This window comes from Meriones unguiculatus, chromosome X (assembly GCF_030254825.1).
Source record: "Meriones unguiculatus strain TT.TT164.6M chromosome X, Bangor_MerUng_6.1, whole genome shotgun sequence".
NCBI classification, from domain to species: Eukaryota; Metazoa; Chordata; class Mammalia; order Rodentia; family Muridae; genus Meriones; species Meriones unguiculatus.
Genome location: NC_083369.1, coordinates 77,258,775 through 77,272,206, shown reverse-complemented (window position 1 = coordinate 77,272,206; position 13,432 = coordinate 77,258,775). Strand labels below are relative to the sequence as shown.

General features: G+C 44.3%; 1 protein-coding gene across 1 annotated transcript; it reads left to right on the top strand.

Annotated features, from left to right (window-relative positions):
* The first annotated feature begins 12,697 nt into the window (after positions 1 to 12,697).
* On the top strand, positions 12,698 to 13,183 carry LOC110543892 (protein BTG1-like). The gene has a single exon (XM_060375252.1). The coding sequence runs from the start codon at positions 12,698 to 12,700 to the stop codon at positions 13,181 to 13,183; it is 486 nt and encodes a 161-aa protein (XP_060231235.1).
* Positions 13,184 to 13,432: the final 249 nt, after the last annotated feature.

Below are 13,432 nucleotides of genomic sequence, written 5' to 3'. Positions count from 1 at the left end.
TTCCTTTTTTCTAGGCCTTGGAATTCATCTTTATTGGTACTCTCTCATAGTTTCACCCCTAACAAAGTGGTTGCATCTCCATGAGACTTTTTTCTCTGTGACTCCTCTTAATACAATTTAAGCCTGACTTTTATTCTTCTGCCATGATGAATCCTTGAACACAGCAACTGCAGTGGCTCTGAATGCTATGACAGCTTCTCCTACAGGCATTGTTCACTAGCTCATGGTCCATCATCGTTGTCATCACTGGGTGGTCTCACCTGCCTCATACCACCTGGCACCAAGGCCATTAAGAGAGGTAGGCCAACTCTCATTGATACATACTTGACCATGGCATTTCTTACTGAGCCTAACTCAGATCTCAAAGCCTGCTGAAATATATATAGACCTTGCCATCAGCATAATCCCAGAACTAGCAGGGGTCCATCAGACAGCTCACCAGTCCAGCCTGATGAGTGACCTAAACCTTGACTGCATTTGCATTATCAATGTTCCAAAGTCCATCAGCCTGGGCATATCTCAGACTATTGATTGATTAAGAATTTACCCTCAGAAACCATTCTTAAATATCCTGGCCTATGCCCACTCTTGAACATATCTCTTCAACATATTTCTAGAAGTCCTTGCTAGAGCAATAAGACAGTTGAAGGAGACCAAGGGGATACAAATTGGAAAGGAAGAAGTCAAATTATCATTATTTGCAGATGATATGATAGTATATGTGAGTGACCCCAAAAACTCTACCAGGGAACTCCGACAGCTGATAAACACCTTCAGAAAAGTGGCCAGATAGAAAATTAACTCAAAAAAATCAGTAGCCCTCCTGTATACAAAAGACAAAAGGGTTGAGAAAGAAATTAGGGAAACAACACCTTTCACAATAGCCACAAATGACATAAGGTACCTTGGAGTAACCCTAACCAAGGAAGTCAAAGACTTGTAAGAAAAAAAATTTCAAGTCTCTGAAGAAAGAATTAGAAGAAGATATCAGAAGATGGAAAGATCTCCCATGCTCATGGCTTGGCAGGATTAATATAGTAAAAATGGCCATCTTACCAAAAGCAATCTACAGATTCAAGGCAATTCCCATCAAATTACCAACACAATTTTTTACAGACCTGGAAAGAAAAATTCTCAACTTCATATGGAATAACAAGGAACCCAGAATTGCTAAAACAATCCTCTACAATAAAAGATCTTCTGGAGGTATCTCCATCCCTGATCTCAAGCTGTACTATAGAGCAACAGTTTTAAAAACTGCATGGTACTGGCATAGAAACAGAAAGGTGGATCAATGGAACTGAACAGAAGACCCAGAAAAAAACCCCACATACTTATGGACATCTGATCTTTGACAAGGATGCCAAAACCATACAATGGAAAAAAAGATAGCATCTTCAACAAATGGTGCTGGTCTAACTGGATGTCTATATGTAGAAAAATGCAAATAGATCCATACTTATCACCCTGCACAAAACTAAAGTCCAAGTGGATCAAAGACCTCAACATAAAACCAGACACATTAAATCAGTTAGAAGAAAAAGTTGGGAATAACCTAGAACTCATTGGTACAGGAGACAACTTCCTGAACAGAACACCAACAGCACAAGCTCTAAGAGCAACAATCAATAAATGTGACCTCATGAAACTGAAAAGCTTCTGTAAAGCAAAGGATACCGTCATCAATACAAAACAACTGCCTACAGATGGAAAGAATCTTCACCAACCCTTTATCTGACAGAGGGCTAATATCCAGTATATATAAAGAACTAAAGAAGCTGAAAAGCAACAAACCAAGGAATCCAATTAAAAAATGGGGAACAGAGCTAAACAGGGAACTCTCTGTAGAGGAATATCGAATGGCAGAGAAACACTTAAAGAATTGCTCAATGCCATTAGCCATTAGGGAAATGCAAATCAAAACGACCCTGAGATTTCACCTTACATCCATCAGAATGGCTAAGATGAAAAACTCAAGTGACAACACATGCTGGAGAGGTTGTGGAGAAAGGGGATCCCTCCTCCACTGCTGGTGAGAATGTAAACTTGTACAACCACTCTGGAAATCAATCTGGCGCTTTCTCAGACAACTAGGAATAGCGCTTCCTCAAGATCCAGCCATACCACTCCTAGGCATATATCCAAAAGAGGCTCAAGTACACAATAAGGACATTTGCTCAACTATGTTTGTAGCAGTTTTATTTGTAAAAGCCAGAAGCTGGAAACAGCCCAGATGTTCCTCAACTGAAGAATGGATACAGAAACTGTGGTACATCTACACAATGGAGTATTACTCTGCAATGAAAAAATAAGGAAATCATGAAATTTGCAGGTAAATGGTGGGACCTGGAAAGGATCATCCTGAGTGAGTTGTCCCAGAAGCAGAAAGACACACACGGTATAAACTCACTCATATAGATATAACATAGGATCAACCTACTAAAATCTGTACGTCTAAAGAAACTAATAAAGAGAGAGGACCCTGACTAAAACGCTCAATCCCCATCCCGAAAGGCAAAGAGGATGGACATCCGAAGAAGAAGAAGAAAACAGGAAACAACCTAGGAACCTGCCACAGAGGGCCTCTGAAAGGCTCTGCCCTGCAGACTATCAAAGTAGACGCTGAGACTTATGACCAACTGTTGGGCAGAGTGCATGGAATCTTATGTAAGATGTGGGAAATAGTAAGATCTGGAGAGGAGAGGAACTCCACAAGGAGAGCAACAGAACCAGAAAATTTGAACACAGGGGTCTTTCCAGAGACTCATACTCCAGCCAAGTACCATGCATGGAGATATCCTAGAACCCCTGCACAGATGTAGCCCATGGCAGTTCAGTGTCCAAGTGGGTTACATAGTAATGGGAAGAGGGACTGCCTCTGACATAATCTGATTGGCCTGCTCTTTGATAACTTCCCCCTGAGGGGGGAGCAGCCTTACCAGGCCACAGAAGATGACAAAGCAGCCACTCCTGATGTGATCTGATAGACTAAGATCAGAAGGAAGGAGAGGAGAACCTCCCCTATCAGTGGACTTGGGGAGGGGCGTGAAGAAGGGGGAAGGAGGGTGGGATTGGGAGGGTAGGATCTGGAGGGGAGGAGTGAGGGGTTTATGGGGGCATACAAAGTGAATAAAGTGTAATTAATAAAAAAATAAATGAATGTAGTATTCTTAAAAAAAAAAAACCACCAGTAAAATCAGGTTACACACAATACTTCTCTTGCTTACCTACAGATATATAGTGCATTTATTCTTAGAATTGTTATTGGCATAAAGAGGTTTGTAAAGTTGTCTGCTAGGGCCACATGCTATTCAGAAATGCTTTTATCTCATTGGTCTTTTCATGGCTGACACTAAGAGATTATTGCAGCCATGAATCATCTGAAGGAATGGGCGGGCATGGGAGTGTTAGCAGGCCTTCTGGTGTTGGTCTCCTTGGTTTGCCTGTGGTATATATGCAAGATTAGAGTCTCACAACAGTGTGATGCAGCCATGATCGTTCAGGCCTTTACAGCCATTGAAGCAGGACATTCTCCCCAAGCATGGTTGGATACCATAAAAAGCTAAAATGATACGCTCAGGATGCGAGGCTAAGCACTGCACTCAGGGTCAGCCGCTTTGGACCCAGAGAAGAGCATGTCTGATTGCATGCGGGTTGATGCCCCAGGTCCCGCCTCTGAGAAAAAGGTATCGGACGGTCTGATGCTCTTTGGGTGGATGACACCTAAATGAACATCTGTACAAAGTCCCAATTTATTTCTAATATCAGAGATCAGACCTCTACTCTTGACTGATGCGTCTAAAACAAAAAGGGGGAACTGTAGAGAGCTGCGGAATGCTATGCCTTAAAGATGGAGCTGGTTTCCGCCTTCCACCTTCCCGATGGTGAGTGCTCTCTGTCACGAACAACTCCACATTTGGCTAAGGCCGAGGATCTGGCTTGCTTCCATATATGTGGACCTATCTGCATTGCCCCCGTGGCACGCCTGGGTTGGCTACCCAGAGGCTATTTAAGCTGTGGGCTGGCTTTCCCCGGGGTCCGAGGATTGTTCAATGTTCCTGAATAAACTGCATTGAAAAAAAAAAAAAAAAAAAAAAGTACAAACTCGAGTCAATGCATTTGTTTACTTAAATTGACCTTCATTTTGATTGGCTTATGCAGTGGGGAGCCATTTGGCTGAGTCATTTTATTTTTCTAGCCTCAAACATGTCCAATAATTAGTGAACTGAAAATAATAATAGATTTACCATTTTAGCCTATTTCTTTTCCATTTCTCACATAAGAAATGTTAGCATAATGTTCAAATGACTTATTGAAAATGCTTGTATTTTTTCTATCAGTAATAAAACTGAGATTTTAGAAGTCTGAAAAAAAATATCCTGGCCTAGCTGCTGTCATGAAGTCTGGTAAGTTCACATGAAACCTGCCTGCCATAGCCATCCTCAGATCCCTGGGCCTACCTGGATCTATCAACTGTAAATTATCCTAGGCTTTTGAGGGATCAAGAGTCTATCCTTATTCTTCCAGAGAAATACTAATTTGCCCAGCCATATCTTGGGTGGCTCAGCCTTTAGCCTGGTGAATGACCCCTTCCATTCCCACATTCACAGGCCCAGCTCGGATGAAGCAGCCTGGAACTGAGCCCATCCTGGTAAGCAATCAAGACCCTGCCCTCTTATACTGTCTTCACACTTCCGGCCTAGTTCTTATCAGGCAACCTGTACCCTTGCCAAGCATGGTTGGGAGAAATTTGCCTTCCCTGAGCTCAGAATACCTAGTGATCTCAGAATCTTACCCAGACAAGCCATACATACAGAATTGTGAGTGACCTACAACTGCCCCTATTCCACACCATTACCACACTCCCAGGTCTGACATGGGTTATTAAGCCTGCAAACAAGCGTAGCCTATGAGTGATCTAGACCTTTCTCAAACTGTGCCATTGCTAGAGACTCCAGGTGACCTGTGAGAAGTTGCCTGTTCACCAGCCTTCCTGAAAGAGTGACCAAGACCTGGACTTCACTCACCACCTAGGATTTGTTTGGGTCAAGCCTTGTGGCGACCAGAAGGAAGTGAGTGTCCTAGTGTGTAATGACCAAGACTCTTCTTTGGGTAACCTCCTTTCAGTTAGGAGGCCTACCTTTGGTCATATGGCCTGAACAACAGCCCAGCCTCAAGAGAGGTCAAGAAGCTTCCTCCAGCTCTAATCAAATCCCTGACAAATGAAAACTTGTGAGTAACTCAGACTGTTGTCCTCCATTGCCATGCCAATAATCTCAGGCATTGGTCAAGCCACCTAAACACAAGCTCAGACTAGAAAATAATCTTTTCCAGTCTTCACACACCATCCACAAACTTGAAGTGGAAATTTCTGGTTTCTTTGAAGACCGAATTTTGTCATATAATGTTTTGCTGCAAGCTGGGCATGTGTCATTTTGCCCATGTTGGTTTGTGAGAGGACATATAATGTTTTGCTGTGATCCCTCACTTGTGAGGGGCATGACTTTGGCCAGATGAGAACATCTGTGGAACTTTGAGAACTTTGAGGCGAGGATATATATAGAGGCCAAGGCAGAGTGAGAAACCACTTTTTGGATTGACTTCACTGCACTGATCTTCGTGCTCCAATGCTTGACTTTGCAGACAGAAACATTCCAGAGAGCTTCTCTGGGCACTCTAACTTGGTCTTTCAGCTTTCGCTGATTTCATGTTGCTACTCCGTGTTGGCATTTGGATTGGACTGCTGATTCCTGATGACTTAGTCTGATAATCCTCTAAGGACCCATAGGGCCTGATCGGCAAGAAGCAGGTAAAAGAGAACTATAGCCCCTTTCCCTATTAATCTCCTACCTAAGGTTGCAGGGGTGTGGTGTCGGAAGGGAGTTAAAGGTATTTAAGAAACCTAAATAAAGTAGGTTTGGTGAAAAATCTCAGCCTACACAAACTCCTAGATATAGTTTGTATCTAAATACTACACCTGGTGAAAATGCACTTCTGCAAAAACAGGAAAGGTCAAAATTAAAAACAAAAATTGTCACAATCACACCCTGTTTCCAGCTTCACTCAAGAACTTATACAATTAGATCCTAATTTCAAATGACCTATGATGCCTCCTCACCAGTGGCCAAGCTCAGGAAGGACAAAGAGTTCTGTGAAATTTGTCACTTAAGACAGTGTAATGTCCACCTCCTACCTCCCCCTTGTCAGGAAAAACAAAACAAAAAAAATCTTTTTTCCTCCTCCTCTTCTTCTCCCCATGCCATCTCCTTTCTTTCTACCCACATCTTTCATGAGTAGCCTTCTGTGATTTTCGTTCCTGTGACATATATTCCTTATCAAACCAATTCTCCAATGCAAGGGTATATTTCCATCTTGCATAAAAAAGAAACAACAACAACAAAAAAAAACCAAATGGGGGAGGGGAACTCCTTCATTCCCTGATTACAATTCCTTTTCATAGAATGCCAAAATAAGGGCATTCATTACAACATCTTTTTCTATTTTCCCTTTTAAAATTTATTCTTCTTTCATATATTATATCCCAAATGCAGTTTTGCCTCCTTCCTCTCCTCCTTTTCAAATGTAAGTAAAAATCCACCCCTTTCCCTCAGAAGCTAACAGGCTTCCTGAGTCAAATAAACTCACAAAATAAACTTAATATTGATTTAATACCCTGATGATAAAGATTTGCTTTTTAAGTGCCTACTTTTTTAAGTAGAATAAAGGGAGAAAGGGATGTACATACAAGAAGATTTTTAGTAAGGAAAGATTTACATATGAAGATGAAGATGCTTGGGAAGAAAAGGAGAATGAGAAGATGTGTAGGTCTGAGTGAGTTCTTGAAGGTATGTAGCTGGTAATTAGTGATGATGTATATGACGTCAACATTTAACAGTGATCTCTGTGTATTTCAAGAGTTCTCATGAGTTATTAGCACACATCCTAAAGAACATTTCAATTATTATAGCTACAGTCTCAAAAACTTTAACTTGGTCATGTTCGTGTTAATACCTTTTCAGGTTTATTTATGCTGTTTATATACCTGTTATGAGGATCTCCAAACAAGAGTTTTAGACAGCTATGCAGGGCCATTGTCTCTTTTAATTCTTCTGTATTTCAACTGCATGAGGACCACATGGGGCTTCTAATTTTCACCCCACTTACCAAACTTCCTCTCATTACACTGTGACTCAGTCTCTTGGGTCTTACATGGCTTACCTTTGCCTAACTTGACAGAACATCATGGGTTTAAACAGGAATCCAGGTTTTATTATATTCAAAAGATCACTATGAAATTATAAGAATACACTCATATTGGCCAAGGCATGCTTAAGATGCTCCTTGAAACTGCTGTCATGTGGTTTGGGGAAAAATCAGGATGGCTTCCTCATCAACGTTCACTGTGTGTGTGTCAGTCCTTTCCTATCCTCAGGGGTGCACTGACATGCCTGCTCTGGGGTGTGAAGGTGGTAGGGGAGAGGCTTTACAATGGAGATGTTTCCAAAGCTTTCTCCCCAACTTCAAACACTCAGAGAACAACACAGACGCAGCTAGCTAATAATTCCTTTTCAGGATTAAATCTTACTCTTTTTTATAGGACAGCCATTCAGTTTGTCTGTTTCTTCCTGTGGTCCTCTGTCACCTTTAAAGAATGTTGTAATGCTGATTGAAGCTGTTCTATCATGCCTGAACTTAGTACTTTACCACTGAACACCAGCACAGGCATGCTTCTTGGGAACTATGATAATACCTGTTTCTGAGAAAGCTCCCTCTTGACCTCGAAACAAAGTTAAGAATATGCATTGTGCAGATCTCTGAGTTTGAGGCCAGCCTGGTCTACAGAGTTTGAAGACAGCCAAAGCTACAGAGATAAACCCTGCCTCAAAAAAACAAAAGAAAACAACAGCAGCAGCAGCAACATCAACAATATACCTTGAGATCACTAAAACTGTGTACTTAATCTAACACTCATCTAACTCCATGCAATCAGCTTTTACAACCTAAGAATGCATATAGGTCAATAATATCTGTGAGCAATTCTGGGTCAGTAAAGTAAAACTTCCCTTCTAAAACGATACTGATTTATTGATTTCTTTCCATGAAAAAAATAAAAAAGCCTTCTTTAGAGACATCATACACAGGGATTTTTTTTTTCATTCTTCAATGCAAAATTGATGCAGTGAGTGACCCATGGCAATTACAGAATATTCCCCACTGTCACATGCCTAGCTTGGGTGAAGCAGCATAGACACCCCTCATCATCATTATCACATTCCCCAGCCTGGTTAGTTAAACAGACCCCTCCTTCTCCCACCATGTGAGGGGAGCCATGATCTCACAATAGGGGGTGGTCTGTGTACTAGTCCAGCCTGGAGTATAACCCAGAGTGCACCCCTCCTGAACCATTACCACACTCAGGCCCTAACAGGCTGGTACCAGCCCAGACTGGTGAGTAACCAAGAACCTGTCCTCATAGTGCCAGGCCTAGCTGGTGTTCCACTCTCTGTACAGCAGTCCAAAATGGTGAATCCCCAAGAAACTTGCCTGCCAGAGCTAGCCTCACAGTCCCTAGTCTACTGGGGTCAGTCAGACTGCATACCACCATCTCAGTCTAGTGACAGATCAAGATCTTATCCTGGGGTGTCCCACTAATACTCCCAGACATAGCTTGGACTGAACAGCCTGCACTCCAACATAGCCTAGTATAGAACCAAGACCCCATGTTACTGAACTTTCCTGATGGGATCAGCCTAAATCTGGGTCGAGCAGTTCACTGACCAGCCAGGTCTGGTTAGCTTCCCAGACCCCTATCCATCTGTACTAGCTCAGGTTATCAAGTGATGTCATCATTAAGGAAGATAGTCTACCAGGCCAGTGTTGTGAGTACCCAATATCTCCACTTGTGTATAACATAGAAGCCTAGAGCCTGAGAAATGGCTCAACATGGTGAGTGGTCAGGACTTCACAACCAGTATCTGCCTCAGACTCCCAGGCTTAGTTCAGGTCAAGGAGCTCTCTGACTAAACTGGTGAGTTAGCTCAAATTGTGTACTCCTCTGGCATATTCAGAGTCTTTGGCCCAGTTGGTATTGAACAGCCTGGGCACTGGTCCAGAGCAGTGAGTGATCAAGTCGCTATGCTCCTGTACAATCCTCACACTCTCCGACCTAGTTTGGGTCACATTGTTACTCACCATCCCAGTCTTTTGAGTGCATCAGAGGTTACCAATTTGCACCTTTACTGCATACTCAGATCCAGCTTCAATAATGAAGCATGGCTAGCAATTAAGACTAATTAATGATCACAACCTTGTCCTCTACACCATCCTCACACTGCCTACCTAGCTGGGGTAGATCAAATTATATACTATCTAAGACTGATGAGAGATCAAGATTCTATCCTTCTGGTGTGGTACAGCATAGCTGGCATAGCTGGTGGTAAACAGCCTACACTGTACCCAAGCCTGGTGAATGATATGGACAACTGTACCCTCTGGACATCTCCAGATACCCAGGGCCCTCTTGGCAAGAGATCAAAACCCTGTAATTCTGGCATTGTTCTCACACTCCCAGGCATGGTCCCACTCCAGAGGCTCCCAAGCAAGCCAAGACTCCTTTGTGACACGGACCACCAGTCTTCTATGTGCTCAGACTAAGGAGTGATATCACAATTACAGGCAGACTGTGGACAGGTCCAGCCAGGTAAGTGATCTTGATCCCACTCTTCCCCACCATTACCATCCTTTCAGGTTTAGCTTTAGTCAGTAAGCCCACAAGCAAGCTCATCCTGTGAGGGAATCATATTTTTGTCCTGCTGTGCCATTCCCACAATCAGTGATTTGATTTTCAGTCAGGCTGCCTATTCCTAAGTGTATCTTGGTAAGTGATCAAGTCCTGGGTGCCACCTCCCCATGCTTTCCCCACCCCGTCTCCCTGCCCCATTGTCCCTCCTGCCTTACTTCTTCCGAACCCTGTGCCCTGCTTTCCCCACCCCCACAAAAGTCCTAAAGATTCCATGACTTCTTGGGGGGGGGGATCAAGAAATGTAGACAGCAGAGAAACAACGAGTGCCTTAGTGCCTTAGTAATCAAGACTCTCTTTCTCTCTTCATGTACCCTCTTCACACTCATGTCTAGCCTGGACCACACAGCCTAAAAAAAAGAGATCATCCGAGTGAGTGACCAAGATTTCCTATCAACCAGCCATCTCAGAGTTCTGTAGATCACTAACTGGCACATCCTGGTGAGTGTCCCTGACCATGGTTCTCCGTGTAACTCCCATATTCCCAGTGCAGACTGTTAGGTGGTCAGACCCAGCTCTGCCACCACAATCTCCAATTCCAAAGGCTTGTTATTGTCCCAAAGCCAGATGGGTTCATACAAATCCTCCCTGCCCTAGCCTCCATCCTCATGACTCAGCCAGAGTCAATCAGATTGAACATCATCCCAGCCTGGTGAGAGCTGAAGATCCTGCCCTCCTGGTGTGGTGCTAAGACTCCCTAAAGGCTTGAATAGCAATGCCTGCACTCTAACCCTGGACACTGAATGACACAGAGCTCTGCACTTCCAAGAACATCCTCGCATTCCCAGGTTTATAATGGCTGCAATAGCCTGGGAACTCCCACATCCTGGTGAGAAGAAAGACCCTGCTCTTATCCCCATCCTCATACTCCTTGGCCTAGTTCAACCTAGTTCAAGTCAAGTAGCTTGTAGGCCTGCCAAGCCTGGCTGGTGACCCAGAATGTTGTCCTCCTGCCTCACTCCAGACTACAGTGTGCTCTCCCAATCCAGGCATACTGTGTACCAGACCAGAGTGGTGAGTGACTGAGACCCTTGCTCTCCCACAACATTATTACATTACCAAGTGTAGCTCAGGTCACATATCCTGCCCACAGCCACCTCTTTTTGACCCAGAACTTTGTCCTCCCTTGTTTTCGCCATATATACAGAACTATATGGGACCACGACATCTACCCACCAGTGTACTCTGGTGAGTGATCAATACCAGGATCTCCCTTCTTCATGGGCCTAATAATCCAAGACTTGTATAGAACAAACAGCTTGAGCTCCAGAAGCCTAAGTGATTAAGAGCCTTGTCCCACACAAACCTCACACACCCAAGCTTAGCTGATTCAAGCAGATTTTCCATCAGTACAGCCTAATAAACACCCAATAAAGACACTGCCTTCATCATTCTCACAGTCCTACAATTGGCCTTTTAACATTCGCAACAGCATTGAACCTGGTCATTTATCAAGATACCCATTCTAGTGTCATCTTTACACCCCCAGGCTGCAATTAGGTCCATTTGATCTCAGGCCACCACTGTCTTGTGAATGACTCAGTCTCTGGTACTCCGTGGCATCTTTTGCATCTCAGACCACATTAGGGTCAAGCAGCCCAGGTACTAGCCAGACCGGAGAGATGTCCCAGTCCTGGCTTGGTCAGGCAGTGTGTCTCAGTTTCATGACCGATCCGGAACTCTGTCCATCTGCACCACTATCACATTTCCAAGCCCATACAGTGTCACCCATTCTGGGCTCTCTCCCTGACTGCTAACATCCTAAGACCTTCACTACCTGGACCAGCCCATTGTTTAGCCGGAGCCAATCATAGTTTGCACCATCCCAGCCTGTTGAGAGTTCAAGGTCCTTTCTGCTGCTAGCTGTGCACCATCCCAGCCTGGCGAGTATTCAAGGTTCTTTCTGCTGCTGGTGTACTAATACTCCCAAGCTTAGCTTCAGTCACACAGCCTGTACTCAATCCAATTTCCTGAGTGACTCAGAGTAACACAGATCTTACACTCTTGTACCATCTGACCAGTCAGGCCTCTAACCTCTGGCCCAGCTGAGGTTAATTGGCCTGCTCACCAGCCCAAATTGGTAAGTAATCAAGACCCTGCTCTCTCACACCTCAAACTCCCAGGGATAGCTTGGATCACAGCACTTGTCCATCAATCATGACCTGCTGACTCACCCATAACCTTGCCCATCTGCAACATTAGCACACTCTCAGGCCTAGCTTGGGCTTTGCCCTTCTGTGCCAACGACACAGTATCAGCAGAAGCTGGGGTCAAGCTGCCTGCTTACTAGCCCATACTGGTATGTGGTTGAGACACTCACCCACCCAACCACCCTGCAACCCTAACCATGGCATTACTGCTTAGGATCTGCTACCCTAGAGTTGAGACCATCCTGCTATTCAAGTATTCAAGGTGACCCACTCCTGCACCACCGCCAATCTCCCTGCCCCAGCTCTGGTCAGGCAGATTTCCCATCAGCCTGATCTAGCGAATACATTCAGTTGCCCACACTCACAGGCCAAGGAATGTACTCAGTGTGTTATCCTCTGTGCTCAGCCTGCTTAAGTTTAAAAGACCCTTAAGAATGCAAGTACATTTTCCCGTTGGAACTGGACCCACAATTCTTGGGATCCTCGGAGGTTTCCGAGCTAGTGGTAGGAGTGGCTGGGAAGGTGAAAGCTATGTGACAAGGCTATCTATCTCATCCCTCCACAATAACTTTTTCCTCTAACAGAAGAGTTGGAATAAGGCCGCTAGAGGTAGAAGCAGCCTTACACTCTTGCTTTCTCTAGACTACCAGGTCGTGGCAGAAGCCTGGGGTGGCCAGTGTGCCTTCAGGGCCACACTGGGGATCTACCTGCTACCCCATGCCTCCCTTCTATACCTTTTGCAGACACCATGATAGGGGAGATCTGTGCTGCAGCGACCTTCATCTCCAAATTCCTCAGCACCAAGGGGCTCAGGAGCGAACAACAGCTTCAGACCTTCAGCCAGAGCCTGCAGGAAGTGCTGGCAGAACATTATAAACACCACTGGTTCCCAGAGAAGCCCTGCAAGGGATCAGGTTACAGGTGTCTTCGCATCAACCATCAGATGGATCCTCTGATTGGACAGGCAGCCCAGCAGATTGGACTGAGCAGTCAAGAGTTGTTCAGGCTTCTCCCAAGTGAACTCACGCTCTGGGTTGACCCCTACGAAGTGTCCTACAGGATTGGAGAGGATGGCTCCATCTGTGTCCTGTATGAAGCCTCGCCAGCAGGTAGTAGCTCTCAAAACAGCACCAACGTGCAAATGGCAGATGGCATAAGCAGTTGCAAAGAGGAACCTCTCTTGGGCAGAACAAGCCCTTTCAAAAACTACAGTATGATGGCAGTATCAGGTTAAGATACAGCCTGTGGATGGATCATCTTATAACGGACGGATAAATTTGATTTTTTGCGTTGGGTGGGCTCCTCTTGGGGTTGGATTATTGAATTTAAATCATGTCCCAGCTGTAAAAACCTGCAAAAATTGGAGTGGTGACATTTTTTTTTTAAATGACATCGCCATAGTTGGATGATCAAGGAAACACTCACTGCATTTGCAAGGGAGTGACACTGCAAAATATAAAAATCTATATAACTTTGCTATAGT

Coding starts and splice junctions, on each gene's coding strand:
- LOC110543892 (XM_060375252.1), top strand. CDS start 12,698: ATGATAGGGGAGATCTGTGCTGCAGCGACCTTCATCTCCAAATTCCTC.